The 24,736-nt window shown below is 41.9% G+C and overlaps 1 protein-coding gene across 1 annotated transcript; it reads left to right on the top strand.

Annotated features, from left to right (window-relative positions):
- Positions 1–243: 243 nt before the first annotated feature.
- Positions 244–22,841, top strand: LOC137300013 (ADP-ribosylation factor 1). Its single transcript, XM_067969098.1, has 5 exons — positions 244–353; positions 16,282–16,454; positions 18,271–18,381; positions 19,831–19,955; positions 20,912–22,841. Exons 2-5 carry the CDS (start codon positions 16,307–16,309, stop codon positions 21,071–21,073), a joined length of 546 nt encoding a protein of 181 aa, XP_067825199.1. The 5' UTR covers positions 244–353; positions 16,282–16,306; the 3' UTR covers positions 21,074–22,841.
- The last annotated feature ends 1,895 nt before the right edge of the window (positions 22,842–24,736 follow it).

Genomic DNA, 24,736 nt, shown 5'->3' with positions numbered 1-24,736 from the left:
CACCAGATCAACATGTGCCTCCCTTCAACATCATCTCCACATCATCTCTTCAACAGGGTGAGGTCCACAATTGCAACATGCATGAATAAAGCGATTGGCATGGGGGAAACGCCCCCGCGCCACGCTGATTGGCGGAAAGGATGTTTGCCCATTAGGCCGCTGAGTGGTTGCTCGGGCTGTCAATCAGCGGTCGCACGCACAAACGTCAGCACGTCCGTGGGTTGGGGGGGCCGAGCTATTGTGAATTGGGGTGACCCCTTTCGAGTGAGCGGCCATTTTAGCCGGCAGCTACGGTAGGAGCGAGCGGGCGAGCGAGATTGTGAAGCAGGCGGAGAAACCCAGCGGCTTAAGAGGTAAATGTCCTGGTTTCTGTTGGACGGCCGCCGAGGCCGAAGGCGAGCGCCGCCGCCTCCGCTCAGCGACACCCCTTCACGGTGGGCCCGAGAATGTGAAGAGGATGCGACAGAGCCGAGTGAAAGCGGAAATCGGAAACCCGGGGCCTAGTGCGCCGCGGGCTGCCCTGCCCAGCCCAGCCCCTCCCCGGTAACTCTGAGCGGGGCTGTGGTTCGAGGCCGGTGCTCGGCGATGTCCCTTAAGGAAGCGATCTGCCGCGGTTAATGGTGTTAAAGTGACGCCGGCAGCCCGTAGGTCGGACCGCAGAGAAGGGGGGGGGCGGTGGGGGTTGATGTTGGAGCCTTTCTCCTCACCCCCCCCCCCCCCCCCCCCTGGCTAAGGCCTGGTGTGAGCTGGGGCCTTGAATATGACCCAGCAGCCAGGAGTTTGCTCCATGGGTGGCAGGACATCCTAATCTCGCTTTAAATTGGAGGCGGAGAAGCCTGGTTGGGAGATATTTATTCATAAAGAGACCAAGTTGCCAACTGACACTTTCATTCCAGGCAGCAACTGAGACCCATATCCCCACCCCTAAAAGGGGTGAGCCCACATTCAGTGTTGCCAGGGATATCGTTCGTTTGCCAAAGTCTTAGAACCTTGAAGATTGGAGGTAGGGAAGGCAAAGAGCTAGAATATTCCAGTAAGCACCAAAAAAAACCCCTCTCAGGATACGAGCACCTTCAGTCTGTGAGATGAGGTGTTTCGCTGCTAAGTCCTGCACAAATTTTAAATCAATTTGGGACAAACAGCTTGCAAAATTGTCCCCTCAATTTCAAAGGTAAACAAAATGGATTGACGCAGCAGTACTGAAGGTTGTGAATTAACTTGAAAACGTCCTCCTGGCACTCTGGTTGCAGATGACTTGAAGCAGCTTTGAGTCATAAACAAGGATGTTCTATTCTAATTAAAGTTGTGTAACGTTGCGTAGTGAAACCTCTTCATTTTCCAGCTTTTGTATTTTTGAAGTGGTCTTACTGCTAACATTCCCTGTGAACCGTTTCCTGACTTAATGTGTTTGGAAAAACTGAATAATTCTTTGTATTTCCTTCTCCACTCTTTGGTTTCTGTTGAAATAATCTGCTTCAAGTTCAAAATGGTTACCCTGCATTGAAATCTCTCGAGTGTTTTGGTTATGTCTGTCGTGGGTGGGAAGTTAGTGTGAAGATGTTTTCAGTAATATGAATGTTGAATTGTCCCTGTGAATTGGGGGGAACCCTGGTGAGTGAGTGAGTGAGAGGCCGAGCGGCCATTTTACCCGGCAGCAGGAGCGAGTGTGAGGGAGAGGCGAGCGGGGTTGGAGCTAAATTCCCTCGCTTCTGTCGAGCGGCCCCTGAGGCCGGGGAAAGGGGGAGGGAGGGAGGCAGTCGCCGCCGCTCAGCGACACCCCACGGTCGGCCAGAAATATAAAGAGGATGCGGCAGAGCCCGAATGAAAACGGAAATCGGACCTCGGGGCCTAGTGCACCGCAGGCCGCTTGGCCCCCCAAGTACCCCAGGGCGGGCCTGTGGTTGGAGGCCGGCGCTGGGAGATGTTCTACCCGGAATTTGCTCTTTAAAAAAAATAACGTCGAGCCGAACAAAACGCCCCTTTATTTAACGGCAAATACAGGAGCAACTTCAGGCGAGTGCGCATGTGCGATGCAAATCCGGAAGTTGCTCTCCCAGATGTCCTGCTGGTCCTAAAGGACAGCTCACCGGTGAAATGCTGCACTGCCCAGCTGGAAACAAACTAATCGACGCAGAAAAGAGTAGGCTGGGTTTTTTTTAGGGCTAAACTAACATTTAACTTCGTGTCTTAATGACTGCCAAATATCCTCTGGCACTGAAAAATAATTTTTATAAACGTGGAGTCTTATCCCGTCCAATTTTAATTGAAAGAGATTTTATTTTTTTTAAAGTTTATCATAGCACGTTATGCTAAAGAATGAGTCCATTTGGACCATCGTGTCTGTGCCAGCTGAAAAAGAGCTATCCAGCTTAATCCCACTTTCCAGCACTTGGTCTGTAGCCCTGTAGGTTACGGCACTTCAGGTGCGCATCCAAGAACTTTTTAAATGAGTTGAGGGTTTCTGCCTCTACCACCTTTCAGATAGTGAGTTCCAGACCCCCACCACCCTGTGGGTGAAAAAAAATTCTCCTCAGCTCCCCTCTCATCCTTCTACCAATTACTTCAAATCTAAGCCCTCTGATCGCTGACCTGTCTACCAAGGGAAATAGGTTCTACTTATCCACTCTATCTAGTCCTGTCATAATATATATCTCAAATAAATCTCCTCAGCCTCCTTTGTTCTGTGCCTTGGCTAATAAAGGAAAGTATCCCGTATGCCTTTTTAACCACCTTATCTACCTGCCCTGCTACCTTCAAGGATCTGTGAACATGCACTCCAAGGTCCTTTTGTTCCTCTACACCTCTCAGTATCTTCCCATTTATTGTGTGTTCCATTGCCTTGTTTACCCTCCCCAAATGTATTACCTCCCACTTCTCTGGATTGAATTCTGTTTGCTACTTTTCTGCCAACCTGACCAGTCCATTGATTGCTTCCTGCGGTCTACAGCTTTCCTCCTCACTATGAACCACACGGCCAATTTTTGTATCATCTGCAAACTTCTTGATCAAGCCCCCCCACATTCAGGTCCAAATCATTAATATATACCACAAAAAGCAAGGGACCCCACCGGAAACAGCCTTCCAGTTGCAAAAACACCCGTTAACCATTACCCTTTGTTTCCTGTCACTGAACCAATTTTGGATCCAACTAGCCACTTTCCCTTGGATCCCATGGGCTTTTACTTTTTTGATCAGTCTGCCATATGGGACCTTGTCAAAAGCCTTGCTAAAATCCATATGCACTACATCAAATGTGTTACCCTCATCGACCCTCCTTGTTACCTCCTCAAAAAATTCAATCAAGTTAGTCAGTCGCGACCTTCCTTTAAATACATGCTGACTGTCCTTGATTAACCCGTGCCTTTCTAAATGACGATTTATGCTGTCCCTCAGAATTTATTCCAATAATTTGCCCACCACTGAGGTTTGTCAAAAAGTTGCCAACTGACTCTTTCATTACAGACAACAACTGAGACCCATATCCCCACCTTTTAAAAGGGGTGTGCACAGATTCTGGTGCTGCATTTGGAGATTTTTGTTAGGGAAATTGTTTGTCTGCTAAAAGTCTTAGAACTTCAAAGATTGGGTGTGGGGGAGGCTAAGAGCTAGAATATTGTAGCAAACACCAAAAAACTCTCAGGATATATGAGCATCATTAGTCTGAGAGATGAGGTGCTTCACTGCTAAATCCTGCTCAAATTTAAATCAATTTGGTACAAATAACTTGCAAGATTGACCCCTTAGTTTCAAGGATAAATAAAATGTATTGACGCAGCAGTACTGAAGGTTATGAATTAACTTGAAAACGTCCTCCTGGTACTCGGGTTACCAGCGGTTGCAGATGGCTTAAAGCAACTTTGTGTCATAAATGAGGATGTTGTATTCTAATTAAAATTGTGTAACATTGCATAGTGAAACCTTTTTATTTTCCAGCTTTTGTATTTTTGAATTTATTTTACAAAATTCCCTGTTAACTGTTTCCTAACTTCAAATACTTAATGTGTTTGAAAAACTAAATAATTTTGTTTTTTCCTTCCCCACTCTTGATTTTTGTTCAAATAATCTGTTTTAGGGCCTCCCTTGTTTCAGAGTAAAGGCAAGCAAACTGCAGTAAGCATTTTTTCTTGGACAAAGGGAGTGAAATTGACATACAGGGTCAATTTACATTCATATTATTGAAAATGTTTTCATACAAAATTTCCATCCATGACCGGCATAGCCAAAACACTCAACTGAGAGGTTTCACTTTCAATGCAACTTAACTAATTTGATCTAAACCAGGTTATTTTAACAAAAAAAAAGTGGGATAGGAAATACAAAGATTAGTGTATCCGTTTTCTCTTTTAATATTTATAGAAAATTGTAATTTTATCTTCAGTTTGTGTTTTTGCCTTTTAGAATTCTGCCCTCCCCTTTTGCTGCTACGCAATGTTACACACTTTATTGAAGTCACCCAATATTATATTATACCCTCGGTGCTTATTGTTCTCCTCCGACCAAGGAGGTCTGTACCAGACCCCTATTGTATTGAGTTTGTTCACCTGAACCAGACTTTTTTTTTTCTTCCCAAGGATATCGGATTAGTTTTCCTACCTTGTAATTCTTCCTGAACGTCGATAGCTACTCTCTCTCCCCTTTGACTATGTTCCCGTTTTCTTATAAGTCTGGTTTCTGGGATCTCTCTGGTATCCTGGCATTAATGCCCATCTAACTCTATCAGATGCCAGTAGTTTCAGAATATTGTATTTTGGTGCTTTTAGCATTTAATTCTATTTTTTTACTTTTATGAAGAAATCTGTGGCGTTGCCCACAAGAAATCAGGACAAAGTGAATTTCCCTCAGTGCATTGGCGATATAGTTATGGGGATCTGGTAGAAGTGCAGATCAGCCACTGTGACTGTCAGAATGGTGATGCCCAAATAAGGAATTCTGACATCCATAGTAAATTTAATATTACTAGTTGATCTTCCATGGTGTTGCACAGGAGTCATCAGGACCAAATTTAGCCCCTTCTGGTGACGTGGGATTAGAGGACGGGTAGAGTTGGATCAGCGCACACAGATGAAATTTGGTCCCCATTTTAAAATCAAACACTCTGCCCTTATTTTTATATTGCTGTTACGCATCCACATTTATAATGTAAATGTGTAGCATAATTACACCCTTCAGTCAGTGGTTGTACTGATGTAGACTTTAGAGTAAACAAATACTTAGAATCTATATTTTCACTCGCCCCACTGACCACCTTCCCAGCTCTCATTATCTGTAGTTAAAATTCTTGCCCGCTTAGTTTATTTAAATTTAGAAATGTTACATTGAAATTGAGAAAATAAAACCAGTGAAGTTGGACGTTGTTTTATGAAGGGTGGACAAATGAAGCATCTGCTGAAGTCTAATTTTAGTACTTCAAATAAAATTCCTGTTAAATTTCAAAAGAAAGTTATATTAAACTGTTCGTACGTTCATTCTGAAGTTGTGTATATTGGATTGCATCATGTGTAATGTGCTGGAGGGTCTTCTTCCCTATGTAAGCCATTCTCAGAGGGCGGATGGGCTGTGAGGAAATATGGAATGTCATGTTGATTTCTTTGGGAGTGTCTCAGGTGATAGGCTAAGGTTAGGACCCCATGTGCTATTTCAAGAGGAAACACTGCTGCCTATTGCACACTAGTGTGTTCTTAATTACATCCCTCAATAACTTCCGGTGGCCATGTTGAATTACAAGCATCTACAAAATTACGCTGAAAATATTTTATTTTAATATGCAAAAAATGAAATAATTATGAGTAATTTTGACTTCATAGAGGGTTGATCTCTCCTACCATGTATTTTAAGAGAGGACCCACTTCGAATTTGTTTTTTAATGCCAAAATAATTTTAGTAAAAAACGCAATAGGAGCTCAGAAGCAGTTAGTCAAGAAAGCGCACACTCCTAAACCAAGGTATTCAAGTAGGGAATTATGTGGGACTGGCGAGGTCCCGGTATGGATAATCCTAAATAAAATATGTTTTAATGTGCCTCAATCTGGAATAATTAGCTGTTTTTCTCACTCACATTACATTTCTAAAGCATAGGAAGTGGCTTTTGTGGTTTTCAGAGCAAAACTGTTGGGAGTTACACAAAGCCAACTAGTTCCACTTTGCTTGACGTTGACCCTTCCGAAACCATTCGGATTACAGTAGTGGTTGTGATGATGCAGAGGATGAGGACCAAATCTATCTACCATCACCATTAACGCCACACTGCACTTAAGAGCCTCAGACCTTGAGCCACGGATCCCGCCCCTCCAGCACCCACACCTGCTAGTGAGTGCTGGTAAGACAAGTATTTTATTTTCAAACCATCGAGAACGTAGACCAGTTGCTAAAATCGCGTTTAGTCCCTTTCAACAAAATTGAAGTGAACTTTAAATTAATGTGATTCTTAGATTGGCCTGCAGACTGTTTTTTGTGCCCTTTTTTTAACCACATGGGGTCGGGGTGAGGGAAGGGTCGGATTGGGTTTTCTCTCTGTCTTTAGCTATCCTTAGATATTGCTAAAAATCTTACACTAGCTCTGCTCAGATTCAGTGAGTCTGTGCCAGTAAACAGCATTTTAAAAAAAAATGCGGAATTAAAATGGTGGCTCCTTCACGTTGGGAGTGGGGGGTGTTTTGTACAGAGCTTGCCTTCGCTGTGGGGCTATTTTGTTAACCATGTTAGGAATTGTATGTGTAAGATCTGTCGACTTCGCAGTTACAATGTGCAGTCGTTTTGCGTTGCATAATTTCTACTTCCTGTTCATTTAAAAAAAAATCCAGTTGAGTTGTTTATAATCTCGTCAGGAACACTGAAAACATGTACCTTTGCTCAATCAACATGCTTGTACTCCAACATGGCGTGTCACTTGACCTGTGACTGGTATTAGGAACACCCTGAATGGTCACACTCGAGCCTCTTAAAACAAAACCTGATTTTCATTTTAGTACATAGAATAGAATCATAGAAGTTTACAACATGGAAACAGGCCCTTCGGCCCAACATGTCCATGTCGCCCAGTTTATACCACTAAGCTAGTCCCAATTACCTGCACTTGGCCCATATCCCTCTATACCCATGTAACTGTCTGTACAACTGACAGGTTCAGTGAAGATCCAATGTCCTTGGCCCAGCAATATTTCTAAATATTTTCAGCTCACACTTAAAACATTAATAAAGTTACTCCTAATTTATTACAGAAGAACCAGAGGTGATATGAGGAAACTTTTTTTATGCGGAAAGTTGTTGTGATCTGGAATGTACTGCCTGAAAGGGTGGCTGAAGCAGATTCAATAATTTTCAAAAGGGAATTGGGTATATACTTGAAGGGAAAAAATTTACGGGGCCTTGGGAAAAGATCAGTGGAGTGGGACTAATTGGCTAGCTCTTTCAAAGAGTCAGCATAGGCATGATGGGTGAATGGCCTCCCTCTCTGCTATAACATTATGATACAATGAATAACCCTATTCTAATAAGCTAATCTATTTCCTTTTAAGTTTAAACTATTTTATTCAGTGACTGCTGGGTCCCACTACATATTTTGGAACTTCAGAAGTTAATTTTCCAGTTTGGGGCCTAGATCTCACTGCCAACAACTAAGTCTTTGCAGTTTTGTAGTATCACCTGCATGGATGTCTTTGCCAAGGCATCATAAGGGTTAAATTTGGTGCAATAAGTGCTGATAGTAAACAATGATAGATTTCCATTTTGGTTTCTTTCCAAAAAGAGCTTAGAAAGAAAGGTTAAAAAAAATGTATTTATATAGTGCCAGTCATGTCCTTAGCATGTCCAAACAGCACTTCACACCCTATGAATTACATTTGAAGTGCAGTTGCTGTTGATATGTAGGTGCAAACGGTGGCCAATTTGTGCAAAGCACGATCCCACAAAAAACAAATGAGAAAAGTGAACTGTTAATCTGCTTTAATAGTGTTCAGGTAAGTGGCTTTGTTTATATAACTAATTTGTGGATACATACAGTTTCAGGTCTGACTTGGCATTGAGTTAGTGAAGCTTCTCTAGCATACTGGTATATCCTGGCTGAGTACTGCAGTGTACTTGTGTGATGCTAACTTTTCTCAATGTACACAGCTCTGTCAGTTTCTGGGTTGGTCATAGACTGCTGTGATGTACACCGATAACTCCTGTCATCAGAGTCGCCTGGAGACCTGAGATGTAGGGTCTCCAAAGATATAAAGGTTGTGTAAAAAATAAAGCTATTTGCTGTAAGGTATTTATCATTAATTACCCCGTAACATTGCTTGTCTCTGCTCCTGCCTCAGCTCAACTGCTGCTGAAGTCCTCATCCATGCCTTTGTTACCTCTACACTCTATTATTACAATGCTCTCCTGGGTGGCCTCCCACCTTGCACCCTCCATAAACTTGAGCTCATCCAAAACTCTGCTGCCCATCACCAAGTCCTGTTCACCTATCACCCCTATGCTCGCTGACATACATTGGCTCCCGGTCCGGCAACGCCTTGATTTTAAAATTTCTCATCCTTGTTTTCAAATGCCTCCGTGACCTCGTCCCACCCTATTTTTGTAACTTCCTCCGCAATCTCTGCGCTCCTCCAATTTTGTCCTCTTGCGCAACCCTTGTTTTTGTCACTCCACCATTGCTGGCTGTGCCTTCAGCTGCCTAAACCCTAAGCTCTGGAATTCTCTCCATAAACCTTTCTGCCTCTCTACATCTCCTCCTTCAAGACTCTCCTTAAAACCTTCCTCTTTGACCAGGCTTTTGGTTACCTGACCTAATATCTCCTTGTGTGGCTTGGTGTCAAATTTTGTTTGATAATCGCTCCTGAGAAGTGCCTTGGGACATTTTACGACATTAAAGATGCAATATAAATGAAAGATTGTTTGTATTTTTGATAGGTTTTATGCTGATTTTTTTCATTCCCCCTCTCTTTCTCTTTCTCCCCCCCCCCCCCCCCCCCCAACACTGAACTTTTCTGTATTAGCAGCCATCTCTGATTTGGGAATGGTAACTTTTTTGTTAGCAACTCAGGATGTCTTAGGAATATTAGACTTATTGGAAGCTCAATTTCTATGTATAATGTGCTCAACATTAATGAACTTTAAAAAGGGAATGTTTTAATATATTAGAATAAGTTCTTCAGAATTATCTTCCAATTTCAGTATGTACCAAAAGTTTTACTCATTTGCTCATTACTCATGAGTAGAATGGGCCAATATTCTCAAGTTTAGAAAAATTAGAGGTGATCTCATTGAAACATATAAAATTGATAGAGGACTTGACAGGGTAGATGCTGAGAGGCTGTTTCCCCTGATTGGAGAGTCTAGAACTAAAGGTCATTGTCTCAAGATAAGGGCCATTTAGGACCGAGATTAGGCATTTCTTCACTCGGGGTTGTGAATCTTTGGAATTCTCTACCCCAGAGGACTGTGGATGCTCAGTTGTTGAGTATATTGAAGACTGAGATTGATGGATTTTTGGACACTAAGGGAATCAAGGGATATGGGGATAGGGCAGGAAAGTGGAGTTGATAGGTCAGCCATGATCTTATTGAATGGCGGAGCAGGCTTGAGGGGCGGTATGGCCTCTTTCTGCTTCTATTTTTTTATGTTATAGTTATTGCATCTTCACTGCAATTTCCACATCAATGGAAGTACACTTCAAATTTTGGAATTTATTTCCCTAAGTATGTGGTAAAATGTGACCTCTGCAAAAGTGATTCGGGTCTAGTTACATGCTGTAGTAACAGACTGCTGATATGAAGACATTTAAGATAAAGGGAGATAATTGATAAACTAATCATCCTTTGAGAGGATAAAACTCATGGTCCAGATGGATTGTATCTGTGCATATTAAAAGTTAGGGAAGAGATAGCAGAGGCACTATTACATATATAAAAATGTATTTGAAAAGGGAATAGTGCCGGGAGACTGGCAGACAGCTAACGTGATTCCTATTTTTAAAAGGGAGATAGAACAAGTCCCGGGAACTATAGACCAATTAGCTTGACATCAGTGGTAGGAAAGATAATGGAATCCTTACTCAAAGATGTAATTTAAAAAATCTAGAAACCGAAAATATAATGAAGAATAGTCAGCACGGATTTCAAAAGGGAAGTTCATGCTTGACCAACCTTATTGAATTCAATGAAGTAACAGAAAGGGTAGGCAAGGGTAATTCAGTGGATGTAGTAATATTTGGATTTTCAAAAGGCCTTTGATAAGGTACCACATAGTAGACTCACAACTAAGGTCAGAGCATGTGGCTTCGAGACAAGTAGCAGAATGGATAGCAAGCTGGCGACAAAACAGAAAACAGAGGGTAGGGGTTAAAGGTAGTTGCTCAGATTGGCAAAAGGTAGGAAATGGTGTTCCACAAGGATCGTTGCTGGGGCCACTGTCCACTATTTACATAAACGATTTGGACTTGTTTCAAAATTTGCGGACACCACCAATTTGGGGGGTATAGTTAATACTGTAACAAAATACAGGAAGACAATAAACTTGCAGAATGGGTGTGTGATTGGCAAATAAATTTCAATATAGATAAGTGTGAGGTGATACATTTTGGTAGGAAAATAAGAATCTAAATGGGGTAGAGGAGCAGAGCGATCTGGGGGTACAGATACACACCACTAAAAGTGGTGACGCAGGTTAATGAGACCATAAAAAAGTAAACAAAACACTGGGGTTCATTTCTAGAGGGATAGAATTGAAAAGCAGGGAAGTTATGTTAAACTTGTTAGAACCTTGGTTCGACCACACTTGGAGTACTATGAACAGTTCTGCTCTCCATATTATAAAAAGGAGATAAAGGTGCAAAAAAGATATACTAGGATGATGCCAGAACTGAGAGATTATACTTATCAGGAAAGATTGAACAAGCTGGGGCTCTTTAGAAAAGAGAAGACTGAGGGGTGACCTGATCGAGGCCTTCAAGTTTATGGAAGGGCCTATGCTAGGTTTACAGGTATGGTAGCATAGTGGTTATGTTACTGGACTAGTAATCCAGAGGCCTGGACTAATAATCCGGAGTCATGTGTTCAAATCCTGCCACGGCAGCTGGGGAATTTAAATTCAATTAAAATAAAAATCTGGAATTAAAATACTAGTATCAGCAATGGTGGCCATGAAACTACCAGATTGTCGTAAAAACCCATCTGGTTCACTAATGTCCTTTAGGGTAGGAAACCTGCCGTCCTTACCCGGTCTGGCCTATATGTGACTCCAGACCCACAGCAATGTGGTTGATTCTTAATTGCCCTCTGAAATGGCCTAGCAAGCCACTAAGTTGTAAAATCTCACGAAGTCACCTCACTACCACAAGGAATAGATGAGGTGACTAGCATAGATGCATTTAAGGGGAAGCTAGATAAATACATGAGGGAGAAAGGCATAGAACTATATGCTGATAGGGTTAGATGAAGAAGGATGTGATGAGGTTTGCGTAGAGTTTAAACACTGGCATGGACCTGTTGAGCCAAATGGCCTGCTGTACATTGTATGTAACTCCCAGTTGAGTTTGTCCATACTCACTGATTTGATGGCAATTTAAATTTAATACAACATGCACAAGTATTTCTTGGAATGATCGTGAGTTCTCAACATGTGACTAAAAATTCTGTTTCTTTGAGTATTGTTATGTTGATTCTGGGAAGTGTCCTTTTTAAATATTCACATCTGACCCTTGTGTGCACTCTTCCCTTTTTAATTTACCTTTATACTGCTGACCCCTATTGGGCTTATTAGGCCTGAAGGGAGGGGATGTGTATTTTTCACTGCCTCTGATGGCCACACTTTGGACCCACAAAAAGTCTGGTCCTTGTAGGCAGAGAAAGTTTGTCTCCTTTGTTAGGTGGTAGGAGTATTATGCTGCTGCTGGTGGCACATTAAAAATAAGGGTTTTTATTCCCTGCATTGCGTGCTGGGATCGAAAGAGGTCTTTGCCATGCTGTTGTGATTGACTGATGCATGTGAAATACTAAGTGCTTTCTGCCATTGTGGTTCCAAACCAGTCTGTTTGGACTTTGAACGTACTGTATTTCAAGTTGTCTTGGAAGTTAATGGCTGACATTCTGTTAATCAAACTTATTTAATCAAAATCCTTCAGTTTCATTTTGAAGAAATTAGGTGAGTGTAATTACATAAAAGCTACGCCTTGGGTTGCATTCGGGTCACTATGGAAAGTGTCATCTAACATTCTTCTATTATAATCCTATGGAGACCAGAAAAGCAGCCCATTTTGTCAAGTTCATCCTGTCACTGAGCATTCACATTCTCGGTTTTTTTTCCCCCACCTACCCCATCTCTTCTGGAAGGAATGATTTTGTCATTAAACCTAACACTGTGAATGGATAGTTGGAATGTTTTGTACTAATGGAGGCTTGTTTCGCAAGAGTGAGACTGATTTATGACCTACTGTCATTATAAAGTGGAGTCGCACTTTGCAGTAAGGGTAAGCTGCACCTAGGTAAGTCTAAAATTGATTCTCTGGTATATAGTATTGCAGCATGTCCAGCCATATCTGTTGAACCTAGTGATGGTTATAAACCCTGTTAACTTTTTTGTGACGCATTAAATAAAAACTTGTACATCTCATTGTCACAAAATGGTCATGTTTTTAATGTGTTTAAATATTTAAGTGCTTAAGATATCCTAATATATCAAGGATCTCCGAAGTATTTTCAGTTATCATTTGACCCTAAGCTCAGCTTCCTTACCTACATCCAATTTCACCCACACCGCATTTTGCTGCCCCCCCGGCTCCCACCCCACTGCCCCCTCCTGTGGTACCAGCACCGATCCCTGTGGAACACCACTTCCCACTTTCCAGTCTGAGTAACCACTTATAACTCCTACTCTCAGTTTTCTGTTTCGTAGCCCATTTGTTATCCATATAGAAAAGCATGGTTCCAGGTTTGATAGTAGTGAGGTCGGCTAATCAGCTAGGACAGTGGTTGGATAGGGTGGGGCAAATGCAAGGTTCCAGCTCCTGATTATCCAGTGACCCCTCTCCACTCCTTTTTGCTGTGCTAGAAGTATTTGTGGATGGTGATAGCATGGGGCTTGGTCGTGAGTCGTCGACTCGTTGAATAGTCAGTCAACAGACTGTCATGGTTTACAAATGAATAATGGCTTGGATCTAGCATCAGATATTCTGTTCTGCCAACGTTTTACACTAGTTAAATATTTGATGAGAAAGTTTCGTGTGTGAGATGTGTTGCAATAAATTGAATACAAATGAGCCCCAAAAAATGTAAAACCATTATTGCTGCAGCTGTAAACTCAGTTTCTGGTTTAATTTATGTTACAGTTGTAGCATTGGTGGAAAGCAGTTCATCTTCACACTTTTCCACCACCTCTCTGGCCACTCTCTCAGGCTGAACCAGACTGTTGGCAAGCTGAATGTCCTATTGACTCCGAGATGAGCTTCCAACCACATACCCTTTCCATCACCAAGACCGCCTACTTCCACCTCCGTAGCATCGCCCGTCTCTGCCTCAGCTTTATCTGTTGCTGAAACCCTTATCCATGCTTTTTTTTACCTCCAGCCTCCCATCTCCCACTCTCCATAAACTTGAGTTCATCAAAACTCTGCTGCTGGTATCCTCTGTGCTCAAGTGTCATTGCTGATCATCCTTTTTAAAAAAAAAATTGTCTGTTATCCAAGGAATATAAATATAAAATAAATTTGTCAAATTTACAAATGTCGACACACTCCTGAGAGTCTGCTGTCCCAACTTCCAAAAGACCATCAGATTCCCAAAGGAAAACAATGTTCTAATTGTGGAAGAGGTTAATTACTATACAGCAACAAATGCATACTAGTTAAGTGCAATGAAGAATAGTTGAGAAATTTGATCTCGTGACTCTCCTAGAATCCTGGACACCGAGTTTGAAAATGTATGCAATAATGTACAGTTGTAGCATTGGTGGAAAGCAGTTCATCTTCACACTTTTCCACCACCTCTCTGGCATTTTTAAGCTTTTTTTTTAAAGAGATGCAAAAATGTAACCGTCAAATTTACTTGCAAAAATGTTGGGCTCCAATTTGTGGGCTGTGTTTTAACTTGCTAACACTACCAGTATGGGGTTAACAAGACCTTTTATGAACAATTTGCAATTATTACTGGCTGTGGTTTCTGTTAACAAGAAATTGAGATTGTTAACTGGCAGAGCCTAATGCAGTTTCAAACTGTCACTTCTGATTGAGGAGGTGGTGGGGGAGAGGTCAAGTATGGACTAATTTGTCACAGTAGAGTATAACTTTAATAGTTGAATTTAAATTCATTCAGCGAGCAAGAAGGGTGTGTGCGTTTAGTGTATGCTATTCATTTGTTCATAGACTCTCATATTGTGGTAAATGTACTTGGGCAACTTTCATTTATATAGCGCCTTTAACATTGTAAATCGTCCCATGGTGCTTCACAGGAGCATTATCAAACAAAATTTGACACTGAGCCACATGAGGTATTAGGCCACTTGGTCAAAGAGTTTTAAGGATTGTCTTAGAAGAGGGTGGAGAGGTTTAGGGAGGGATTTCCAGAGTTTGGGGTCTAGGCAAATGAAGGCATGGCCGCCAATGGTGGAGCGATTAAAATTGGGGATGTGCAAGAGGCAAGAATTGGAGGAGTGCGGAGACAGTTACATGGGTAAGATGGGTATAGAGGGATATGGGCCAAATGCAGGCAATTGGGACTAGCTTAGTGGTATAAACTGGGCGACATGGACATGTTGGGCCGAAGGGCCTGTTTCCGTGTTGTAAACTTCTATGATTCTATTTCGGAGGGTTGTAGGGCTGGAGGAGGAAACAGATAGGGAGGGCTGAGACTGTGGAGGGATTTGAAAACAAGGATAAGAATTTTAAAATCTGTGATCCTGGACCAGGAGCCATTGTAGGTCAGTGAACACAGGGTTGATGGGAGAACGGGACTTGGTGTGAGTTCGCATATGGGCAGCAGAGTTTTGGGTGGGCTCAAGTTTATGGAGGGTGGAAAATGGGAGGGCAGCCAGGAGAGCATTGGAATAGTTGAGTCTAGAAGTAACAAAGGCATGGATGAGGGTTTCAGCAGCAAATGAGCTGAGGTGGAGGTAGGTGGTCTTGGTAATGGAGCGGATATGTGGTTGGAAGGAAGCTCATCTCAGGGTCACATAGGAGGCCAAGTTTGCAAACAGTCTGGTTCAGCCCCCAACGGTGGCCAGGGAGAGGGATGGAATCGGTGGCTTAGGAAAGGAGTTTGCGGCGTGGACTGAAGACAGTGGCTTTGATCTTCCCAATATTTAGTTGGAGCAAATTTTTGCTCATCTAGACAAGCAGTGTGACAAATGAGACAGTGGAGGGGTCGAGAGAGGTAGTGGTGGTGAGGTAGAGCTGGGCATCGTAAGCGTACATGTGGAATCGGGCATGTTTAAAGAAACAGGTACGGTATAGAGCTGCTATGTATTGACTCTCTGCCTTACATGAATCAGTTCTGTTATCAGTCTTATGCCTCCTTCCACCCCTAAAAATGCCTTTCCTAGGCGCCTTGCTAATGCTGGTCTGTAATCTGCTATTAGTAAATGCATGAGAATATATTTTGTTTGCTTTGAACGCCTCAACTGAGATTAGGAACAAGACAAGGATGTTTACAATAAAACTACACGTAGTAGAAATCAGAGTGCTATATAGCTAGATGTCCTTCGGTATTAATGTACATGGCATTTTATTGAGCTTACTTGTCTTATCTGCTTTTTGTCGAACTTGTCAATACGTTTAATAGTGTTTTAGACCAACTAAGCTGCTCCAGATTTGTACAGTGGTCAATTTGTGCGGTTGACAGCATATTTGTGTAAATGGCAGGGTTTGTGGCAGCAATTCAACAATACAATTTTCTACATTAATATTTGACTAAAATACCTAGTGTTTGATGATTTATCCACAAAATCCTTTACTGGATTCATCTACAAACCCTGAAGTTGCAAATCCAAGGATTTTAATGCTGACTCATGGTATTGAGAGCCAATAAAGATCTTGGAAATGTCAATTTGCTCATGCAATTTTAGCTTAAATATATAGTACTTTTGATACCCATACTATCTATTGAAAAATCAGGAATAAATTGGTCTTGCTGCATATGTATTGTTACAATGTCACTAACATTGGTGCATGCTAACCGAGACTGCAAATACCTGCACGGGTGAGGCACAAGTGAGTGCATCTTGTTGGAGTAGGTCATGCATCTGGAAGGAATGAAACACCCTCATTCACTGAAGTACGAAGTTGAGCTGTTTTTTTTTCTTTTTCAGGACTGATTTAAAAAAAAAAGACACCATGGGAAATGTGTTTGCCAAGCTCTTCCAAGGTCTGTTTGGGAAGAAGGAGATGCGTATTCTGATGGTGGGACTGGATGCGGCGGGCAAAACCACAATCCTCTATAAACTCAAACTTGGGGAAATTGTCACAACCATCCCCACTATTGGTAAGGGCAGGTTTTTTTTCAGAATAATGAAGCTAGTGATAATGCATGTGGCAAGAGTATTTCTGTGCAAGTCCTGTCTGATGCTAGGGAAATAAACTTAAGGATGGAGAATCTAACTTAGTGATGTCATAGTGCAGGGGTGTCAAACTCCATTTACTTGGTGGGCCTGATCTGATATCCTAGCACTTGGCATGGGCCACATTCAGAAAAGATATTTGGACACACCGGGCGGGTATGCATTTTGCCTGTTTTTGGGATGTAAAGTGGGCATAATGTATACCAATTTCTGGGTGCAAAGTCCTGTACCTAATTTGCACCAGTGGCATGGCTGCCGCCATATTGGTCCACACTGTTTTTAGGCATACTTGGCGGCTGCCTGAGACAGCATTAGATCAATTTAAATATGCAAAGAAGGGCCCTGCACCTTTTTTCAGGACCCTGCTGCAAAATGTGTGGAAAAACAAGGTGGGTCATGTGCCCTGTAAGCTCCGACTAGTTTTGCCAGTTCTACGATGGCCCTTGAAGGGACTGCTGGCAGTTGCTGAAGAGATGGTAAGGAAAGTTTTTTTTAAACTTCCCCTTCTGTGGAGTGTGGAGAAGCAGGAGTGATCCTCCCAGCTCTGCAGCGCTACTGCGGGCTGCTGCAAGCTTGTACTCAGCCCTCCTGCATCTCACTCTTCCATGTATTTGAGCTTATGATGTAAAATCAAGATATGCAACTCCTCGTGCGTAGAGAGAATCCTCAGTCTCCGTACCCTTGGTCCCCACTCGCCCACCAGTGGAAACAATCTTTCACTTTTTACCTACAGTAAGGTCCCCAGATTTCATTTGCCCCTTTAGTTGGCTGCTCCCAGCTCTGCTAGAAATACTGGGCTCAGCCCAAGCTCCAGTCATCTCGAATCTGTTTCCCTCTTCTCATCCAAGCCTCCATCCCTGACTCCTGTTTCTCAGTCTCTGCTCCCCTTAACCATCTCCTGACCCTTATTTTCCAGTGTCCTTTTCTTTCCCGTGCCCCTGACTTACGGGCTCCTGTCACTCTCTTTCCCCCTGCCCCCGAGCCCCAATCCCAATCTCCTGACCCCCTAGTTGTCTGTACCTTGGGTTAGTAGCTAAACTGAGTTTTTACCAAATTTCAGTATCTTTCTCTGATCAATTTCTGGTGCAGTTTGAACAGGATTATGCTGAGAATGAGATTTTGGGTAAAAATTGTTTAAATTTTCATAAACCTAGATTCTGTAGAAGTCAAATAACTTCAAACTGTGGGCTCTTGACAAAATGTGCTTGAAAACTTTGTGTCCTGAAAATGTAAGCTTAATACTATGTTGGTATAGCTTGGAGGCCATTGCTGGTATCTGAACCACATGCATGTCTGTCTTGTAATTTGACTGTGCTTGTATAGTCAAAATGAGTTTTCAGTTCTTGGCTAGCTACTATGAATGCTTTGCAATGTCAGTGAGCATGAAGGTTTCTCGGAACTTGAAGTACTTCGTGTAAAAAAAATAATTTGTGTGTTTGTTGATCAGGACGGTAGAAAATGCACATTATGATCCTTGACTTTGGCCCAGAAAAAAAAAGGATCATGTCAGTTTCTACTTGGTCCCTCCAACAGCACAGCTGAGAAGAAAATAATTGGTATGCAGGAATGATCTGCATCCTACTTTAGCCATTTTCAAAGATAAAGAACCTGAAACTATTATTGGGAGGTGATGCGTAGCATAGTGACTGGATATTGCTACCTCTTCCTGGTACTCTTATTGAGTGCTTCGATTTTAGTATGAATTGTTCTGTACAGTTAATTTTCATATTTGTTTTGCAGGTTTTAATGTGGAAACGGTAGAATACAAGAATATAAGCTTCACTGTATGGGACGTGGGTGGTCAAGATAAAATTAGACCTCTCTGGCGTCACTATTTCCAGAATACGCAAGGTGTGAATTATAATTTGCTACAGATGTGTATCAAGTAGGAATAAAGTTCAATACTTCGCTATTCAAGTCGCTGTTTCAGATTGGTGTTTATGGAACCTATTTCCCAACCAGGAAGATTTGTTTAAGGGTTGACGTTTGCTCCATTTCAACAGCCATATTCTAGTCTGCGCCCTTTGGCGCACAACCCCATAGTGCAGCATTCCATGTCCAAAGAAAATGTGAGGTGGGATATTCTATGTCCACCTGAGTGTGCAGATGGGGCCTCGGTTTGATGCCTTAATCTGAAAAATGGCACATCTGTACTGCGCTGAAGTCTGAGCGTAAGTCTCTGGAATGGAGCCTGAACTCACGATCTACCGCCTCAGGAGAGAGTGCTACCACTGAGCCTAGGCTGAGGCCTTCACAAGAAGAGGACAGTGGAAACTATCTCAATTAATTTTGAGTTGGGCCAATTGTATGATGCAGTAAAGTTTGTATCTTCACTCAGATTTGTTGCTTTTAGATTAGATAGCCTTTGGGCAGTTCCAGCCATCCTCTTCCTTCCCAGATGCTCCAGCTAAAATTGGGTATTGCATATTGGAGTCTGGAGTAACCTAGGCTCTGTTGTTTCTCAGAGGTACTATTTTGTATGGGGAATTCCATGCTGCATGAGAGAGATGGAAAAGTTGCTTACCAGATTTATACTACGGCTTTTGTAACTATAGTGGAAAAAGCACACTAAATTTTCAAGTAACTTTAGTTTAGGCTGTGAAACGGAGGGAATTGAAGACCTGAGCTCCAATTTTAATCTAGCCTACCTGGCGGGAATGGAGTAGGTTTGGATTGTACATCCGTTTTAAACTCCATTGAAGCCAATTGAGAGTAAAATCAAGCAGGGTCTAAAACCAGCATTTGACTCGAACCTTGCCTGATAGGTTAGGTTAAAATTGGTACTCTAGAATCAGCTCTGATCATTGTCGCGCTAAAGTATATTTCACCCGTGCTTAGAGTTGCACATGCTTTGTGAAGGTACTTAATGCTTTAACGGTGAAGGTATAGATAGTTGTCTAGACTCATAACACAGAGGATGGCCATCACACGCTGGTTTCTGAAAGAGCTATCCATTTAGTCCCTTCCCCATGCCCTCTTTAAAAATTCTTGGAGGTGAAATTAGTCTTCAGTGGTAGCACAAAATGGACAATAGTCAATCGGCAGCCTGCTTTACACCCCACCTCATTCTTTTACATTGACTCCTAGGGAAAAGAAAATCGAGCAGTGTGTAAAATGCTCTCGTGTTTTGCCCTACTGCCGAAGACGAATTTCACCCCTGTTATTTTTCAATTATTTATCTAACAAATGCATGTGCTCTGAATGTAATTTTTGGTGACCCTGAAGTCAAACGTTAACTGTTCCTGTCATTGGGTACATAGTAAATACGTATTGGAATCTCAACATGCTTTCTTCTTAAAGGCTTAATATTCGTGGTCGACAGCAATGACAGAGAGCGTGTTAATGAGGCAAGGGATGAATTGAGTCGAATGCTAGCAGAAGACGAGCTGAGAGATGCTGTGTTATTAGTCTTTGCAAATAAGCAGGTAAGTTACGGCACATAAGGAGCTTTCGCTCCGTTAAGTTCTTCCACGATAGATATTCAATTTGACTAAGTTTTACTAGCAGCCCATGTAATTGTGCTTTTGTAAGCAGTTTGATTTGTGCAATTTAAGTTGACTGTTAAATGCCAAGCTCAGACAGACCAAGAAGCTCGGCTGAAGAAATGGCTTGATATTTGGCTTCATTGCCCTTGGACTAAAAGAGGAAGAAATAAATCAGGGTTTCCTATTTCTGATTATTTATCCATGGATCCCTGCTAGAAAGTGTATGTTTGGTCAGAACAGGATTGGACTCGACTATAATGCCCCTGTTAAAGAAAACAGCATTTCTATAGCACATTTCATGAATTCAGGGCAACCCAAAACACTTTACAAACAATGAAATACTTCTGAGATGTCATCAATGTTGTATTGTGGGAAACACAGCAGCCAATTCGTGCACAGCGCAAGGGTCCAGGTAATGCTTTTAGTGATGTTGGTTGAGGGATAAATATTGGCCAGGACACTGGGAAGAACTGCTGTTCTTCGAATAGTGCTATGGGATCTTTTACATCCACCTGAGAAGGCAAACAGGGCTTTGGTTTAACGTCTCATCCAAAAGATCGTGTCTCCCACAGCACAGCACTCCCTCAGTACTGCACTGAAGTGTCTGCCCAGATTGTGTACCCAAGTCTCTGGAGTAGGACTTGAACCCATAACCTTCTGTGGGAGGTACCAAAAGGCCCTCTACTTGTGGAACTGTATCCCAGAGAGAGTTTGCAAATTCTAGAGAGTGGAGGAGAGGCTGCTTGATGAGTACAGAAAATCAGACTCTGAAGCAAGATGCTATTGGACCATCTTGAGGTGATTTTGAATTCAGACAAAGTAAATGATCATCATGCTATTGTACTAGAAAGCAATCCTGATCCTGTCTCATTCAAAATTCTTTTTTCTCCTTATAGGATTTGCCCAATGCGATGAATGCTGCAGAAATCACAGATAAACTAGGCCTACACCAAATCAACCAAAGAGTATGGTTCATCCAGGCAACATGTGCTACCAGCGGCGATGGTCTCTATGAGGGTCTCGATTGGCTGTCCGAACAACTTCGAAAGCAGAAGTGATCCATTCCGCTTCCCGAATGCCTCCGCATGACCAGCCGTGCTGCTGCTGCGTGCCTGTGTGTGTGCTGTGTGTGTGTGAGAGTTTGGTGTTGAGTGGGAGCAGTTTCCTCACCATGTGCCTTTTATAATACAGAAGGGTTAGGGACACTAATCAGAACTAGTATTATGGAGAACTATGAAAGTATTTTACTAATACAAATGAATGGCTCTAGAGCTCTAGTTTTGGAATAGTTGCCAGTAACACTTGCAGGCTTAAAAAATCAACTTAGTGTGTAATTGCTAGCTGTCCAAAAATTAGGACCATGAGATGCTATTTTATGGCCCCTTTTCTAACTTGAGGTGCATAGGTGGGTGGGGGGGGGGTAAGGGGGAATGTGCCTGATCACCAGCAAATCCTGTTGTGGAAATTGAGCAGGATTGCGAACCTTGCTTTGCAATCTCATCTAACTTTTTGTTGTCCTGAGTCTGAGTGGTGCAGGCTGGTTTTAAATTGTGCTGGCACACACTGAAAATTGTGCTGTGCACGCACTAAAAATTTGGTTTGCGTGGGGGGGGGGGGGGGTGGGCGGTAGGGGTAGGGGAGGGAAAGGTGGAAATCAACAGGTTCTGCAGGGAAATAATTCACTTGTTCTGAGTCCTGGTTGTGTTTTTTTTGACTCTGCAAAGGACCCAGAGAGGAATTATGCCCATGTGCACGTGAGTCTGCAATGAACGGTTCAATTTTATGGGTTTGTCGAAACTGTTAAATCCTGCAGTTTAAAAAAAATAATGTGTAGAGGTCACTGAGGCAGCTGCTCCCATTCCTCTGTTTTGTAAAGATTTTGAATGACACTTGTATGTATTTACTACAGGGGAGGGGGAAGGGTAAAATGCATAAATAACAAATATCTAACCCTTTTTTGTTGTAAACACCAAGAGCCAAGCCCAAAAAAAAAGTGCTCAGTGTCTCTATCCCTGCAACGACACTACAGACACAAGTGGCTTTAAAAGCACCCTGGATCTTCATTAATACATATTTGGAATTAAACTTTAGGGTGGTGGGGAATTTAAAATTGCACACCTCTGTCTTCCAGGAAACTTCCCCAATAGTCTGACATTTCTACCAAATGAAGAAATTTGAAAACTTTCCAGCAGGCTGTTTTGAAGATTATTTAGAGATTTAGTCAGATTATTTATCATGTACAGACCAATAGCATGCATTTCAAATTGACGTATTCATTGTATATTAATGACCAGTTGAATACAGATGTGTCTTCATAGACAAAAACTGAATATAGTTAACACACTCTTGCAAGTTGACCTTAAGATGCAGACTGCAATCTTGTTAACTGTAGCAATATGGAAGGCGAGAACTCAGTTGGGAATTATCTGATTCTATATACACTTTAGTTAAGGAGTTTTATCAATTAAAGAAAACAATGTAATGTAAGAATATATTTTACTGGGACAGACATTACACTTGAAGGCAATAGTGGAAATGTGAAGCTTTGTTTGAAAAAAGTTTTTTTTTCTGTACAAAGGTGTGCAAATGTAATTTCTAATCTGAAAAAGATCAGCTTGTTTTTTAACCATATTTGAAAACCTGTCTGAGATGCACTATATTAAAGATATCTCTATTAGAATAAACGGTCACGTTACATACCAGCATGTTGGGGTGCCTGTGTAAGACTGAATTCCTGCCGGTTTTTGTGGGGTGTGTTTGAGGGAGGGGGGAGAAGAGAACTTGTTTGCGAATATTTCTGCTGGCAATAAAGGTTCATTCCCCGTCTTAACCTCCCTGCGTGTTTTGATTGATGCCAGTGTAGTTTTCTCTGTTACTTAAATTGCAATGCTGTGTTTAAGGGGGAGGGGGGGGGGGTGTTAAATCCAAACATTGCAAAATGAAAGGTTCCATTCTCATTCATATTGTTTAAAGTAATGTGATATTGAATTCCACAACTAAAATAACATCTAAATTTTCATTGCTTTAGTCGAGTCTCTGTTTGAGCTTAACATCGCATTGCAATTTTATTTGGGGGCAGGGAGAAATGGGTAATAAGAGTTGTTTTGTACTTGACAAATTAAATATATTAATGCTGAGGAGTGGAGCATTTTATCTTTTGGGTGCCTGGTATCTGCAGTATGAACTCTCAGGGCAGCTACAGCAAGGCCAGATGCAGAATAATGCTCATTCTACTTTTCCAAGCTCACAAAAACACCCTCTTCCTGCCCCAGTGTGAATTGTTTGCAGCCACACTAACCATCCTTGCAGGTTCTGAGATTTCTAATTTGAAATGTGGGCAATGATAGAGTGCACTTGAATTTGTGCCATGGAAGATACATCGGGGTTAAAAAAAAATCTGCAGTACAGAAATTTCTTTTTATATTGAATATATGCCGCTGTGTCCCCTAGGATTAAAATTAGTGTTCAAGTGAAGCCTAAATGGCTAAACGGAGATTCATGGGGAAATTTATCTTTTTTTAAAGAAAAGCTCGCTAAATGTGGAAAACAATTGTCGAGAGACAGAACAAGTCTGAAAAAGCAGCCAAAGATAACTCAAATCAATATTAGAAAAACATAGTGAACAATTGTAGTTGGGATGGTGAGGATTTTTTCAGATATGTTGAATTTGCATTGGTCCTATGTGGGATTTCAGTGTGGGTTATGTATGAGAATAAAGATATGGCTGATGAGCTAATACTTTGCATTAATTTTCACTAAATATGCTGCTGTGCTCCCATGATGGTCATGCAGCAAAAACTGTTTTGAAAAGTAGCTGCTGAAATGGTGTCTGCTAAGAAGGCATTTAAAGCTAGCTATGCTGCTGGATCTGATTCTATTTACACCAGAATGTTTAAGGACATGCAGTATATGTGAGCTATTAGCTCATATATTCAATAGCTCACTGAGGTTACTGCTGATTCGCATAGATTGGAGGGAGGCTTACTTGTTTCCATTTAAGATGGGGAAGAAATTGGAATCAGGGAATGATAGGGTCTGAGTGTGGTTGTATGAAAGCATCATACTTTGTGATATATGATCACTTGGAAACTGGAGGTTCTGAACATGTCTTCAGGACAAGTCGGTCCTACCTTGCTAAACTGAGTTCTTTTGAGGAGTGATCAGAACAGTGAACGCTGGCAGTCCGGATAGGAGCCAATGCTAAATCATAGAATGGTTTCAGCACAAGGCGGCTCTTCGGCCTATCGAGCCCGTGCCACCTCTTTGTAAAAGCAATCTAGTTAGTCCCATTTCCCTGATCTTTCCCTGTAGCCCTACAAGTATTTATCCAATTCCTTTGTGAAAGCCACGATTGAATCTGTTCCCACCACCCTTTCAGGCAGCGGATTCCAGATCATAACTACATGCTGTGTTTTAAAATAAGTTTTTCCTCATGTTGCCTTTTTTTTTGGTCAGTCACCTTAAATCTGTGTCCTCTGGTTCTCAACCCTACTGCTAATGGGAACAGTGTCTATTTATCTAAACCAGTCATGATTTTGAAGACTTCTATCAAATCTCTTCACCTTCTCTGCTCTAAGGAGAACAACCCTAGCTTCTCCAGTCTATCCACATAACTGAAGTCCCTCATCCCTGGAACCATTCTAAGTCTCAGGAGTGGGACATGAACCGACAACCTTCTGACTCAGGCGAGAGTGCTACCAACTGAGCAATGGTTGACACCT

The sequence above is a fragment of the Heptranchias perlo genome, chromosome 30, assembly GCF_035084215.1.
Source record: "Heptranchias perlo isolate sHepPer1 chromosome 30, sHepPer1.hap1, whole genome shotgun sequence".
Taxonomy (NCBI): domain Eukaryota; kingdom Metazoa; phylum Chordata; class Chondrichthyes; order Hexanchiformes; family Hexanchidae; genus Heptranchias; species Heptranchias perlo.
Note: the sequence above shows the minus strand (reverse complement) of the source record. Positions and strands in the feature narration are given on the sequence as shown.

What these genes read in the sequence shown, in the direction of transcription:
- LOC137300013 (XM_067969098.1), top strand. Translation starts at nt 16,307, where the DNA reads ATGGGAAATGTGTTTGCCAAGCTCTTCCAAGGTCTGTTTGGGAAGAAG. An exon ending in CACAACCATCCCCACTATTG is followed by an intron (nt 16,455 to 18,270) that starts GTAAGGGCAGGT and finishes TTTGTTTTGCAG; the next exon opens with GTTTTAATGTGGAAACGGTA. An exon ending in CTATTTCCAGAATACGCAAG is followed by an intron (nt 18,382 to 19,830) that starts GTGTGAATTATA and finishes TTCTTCTTAAAG; the next exon opens with GCTTAATATTCGTGGTCGAC.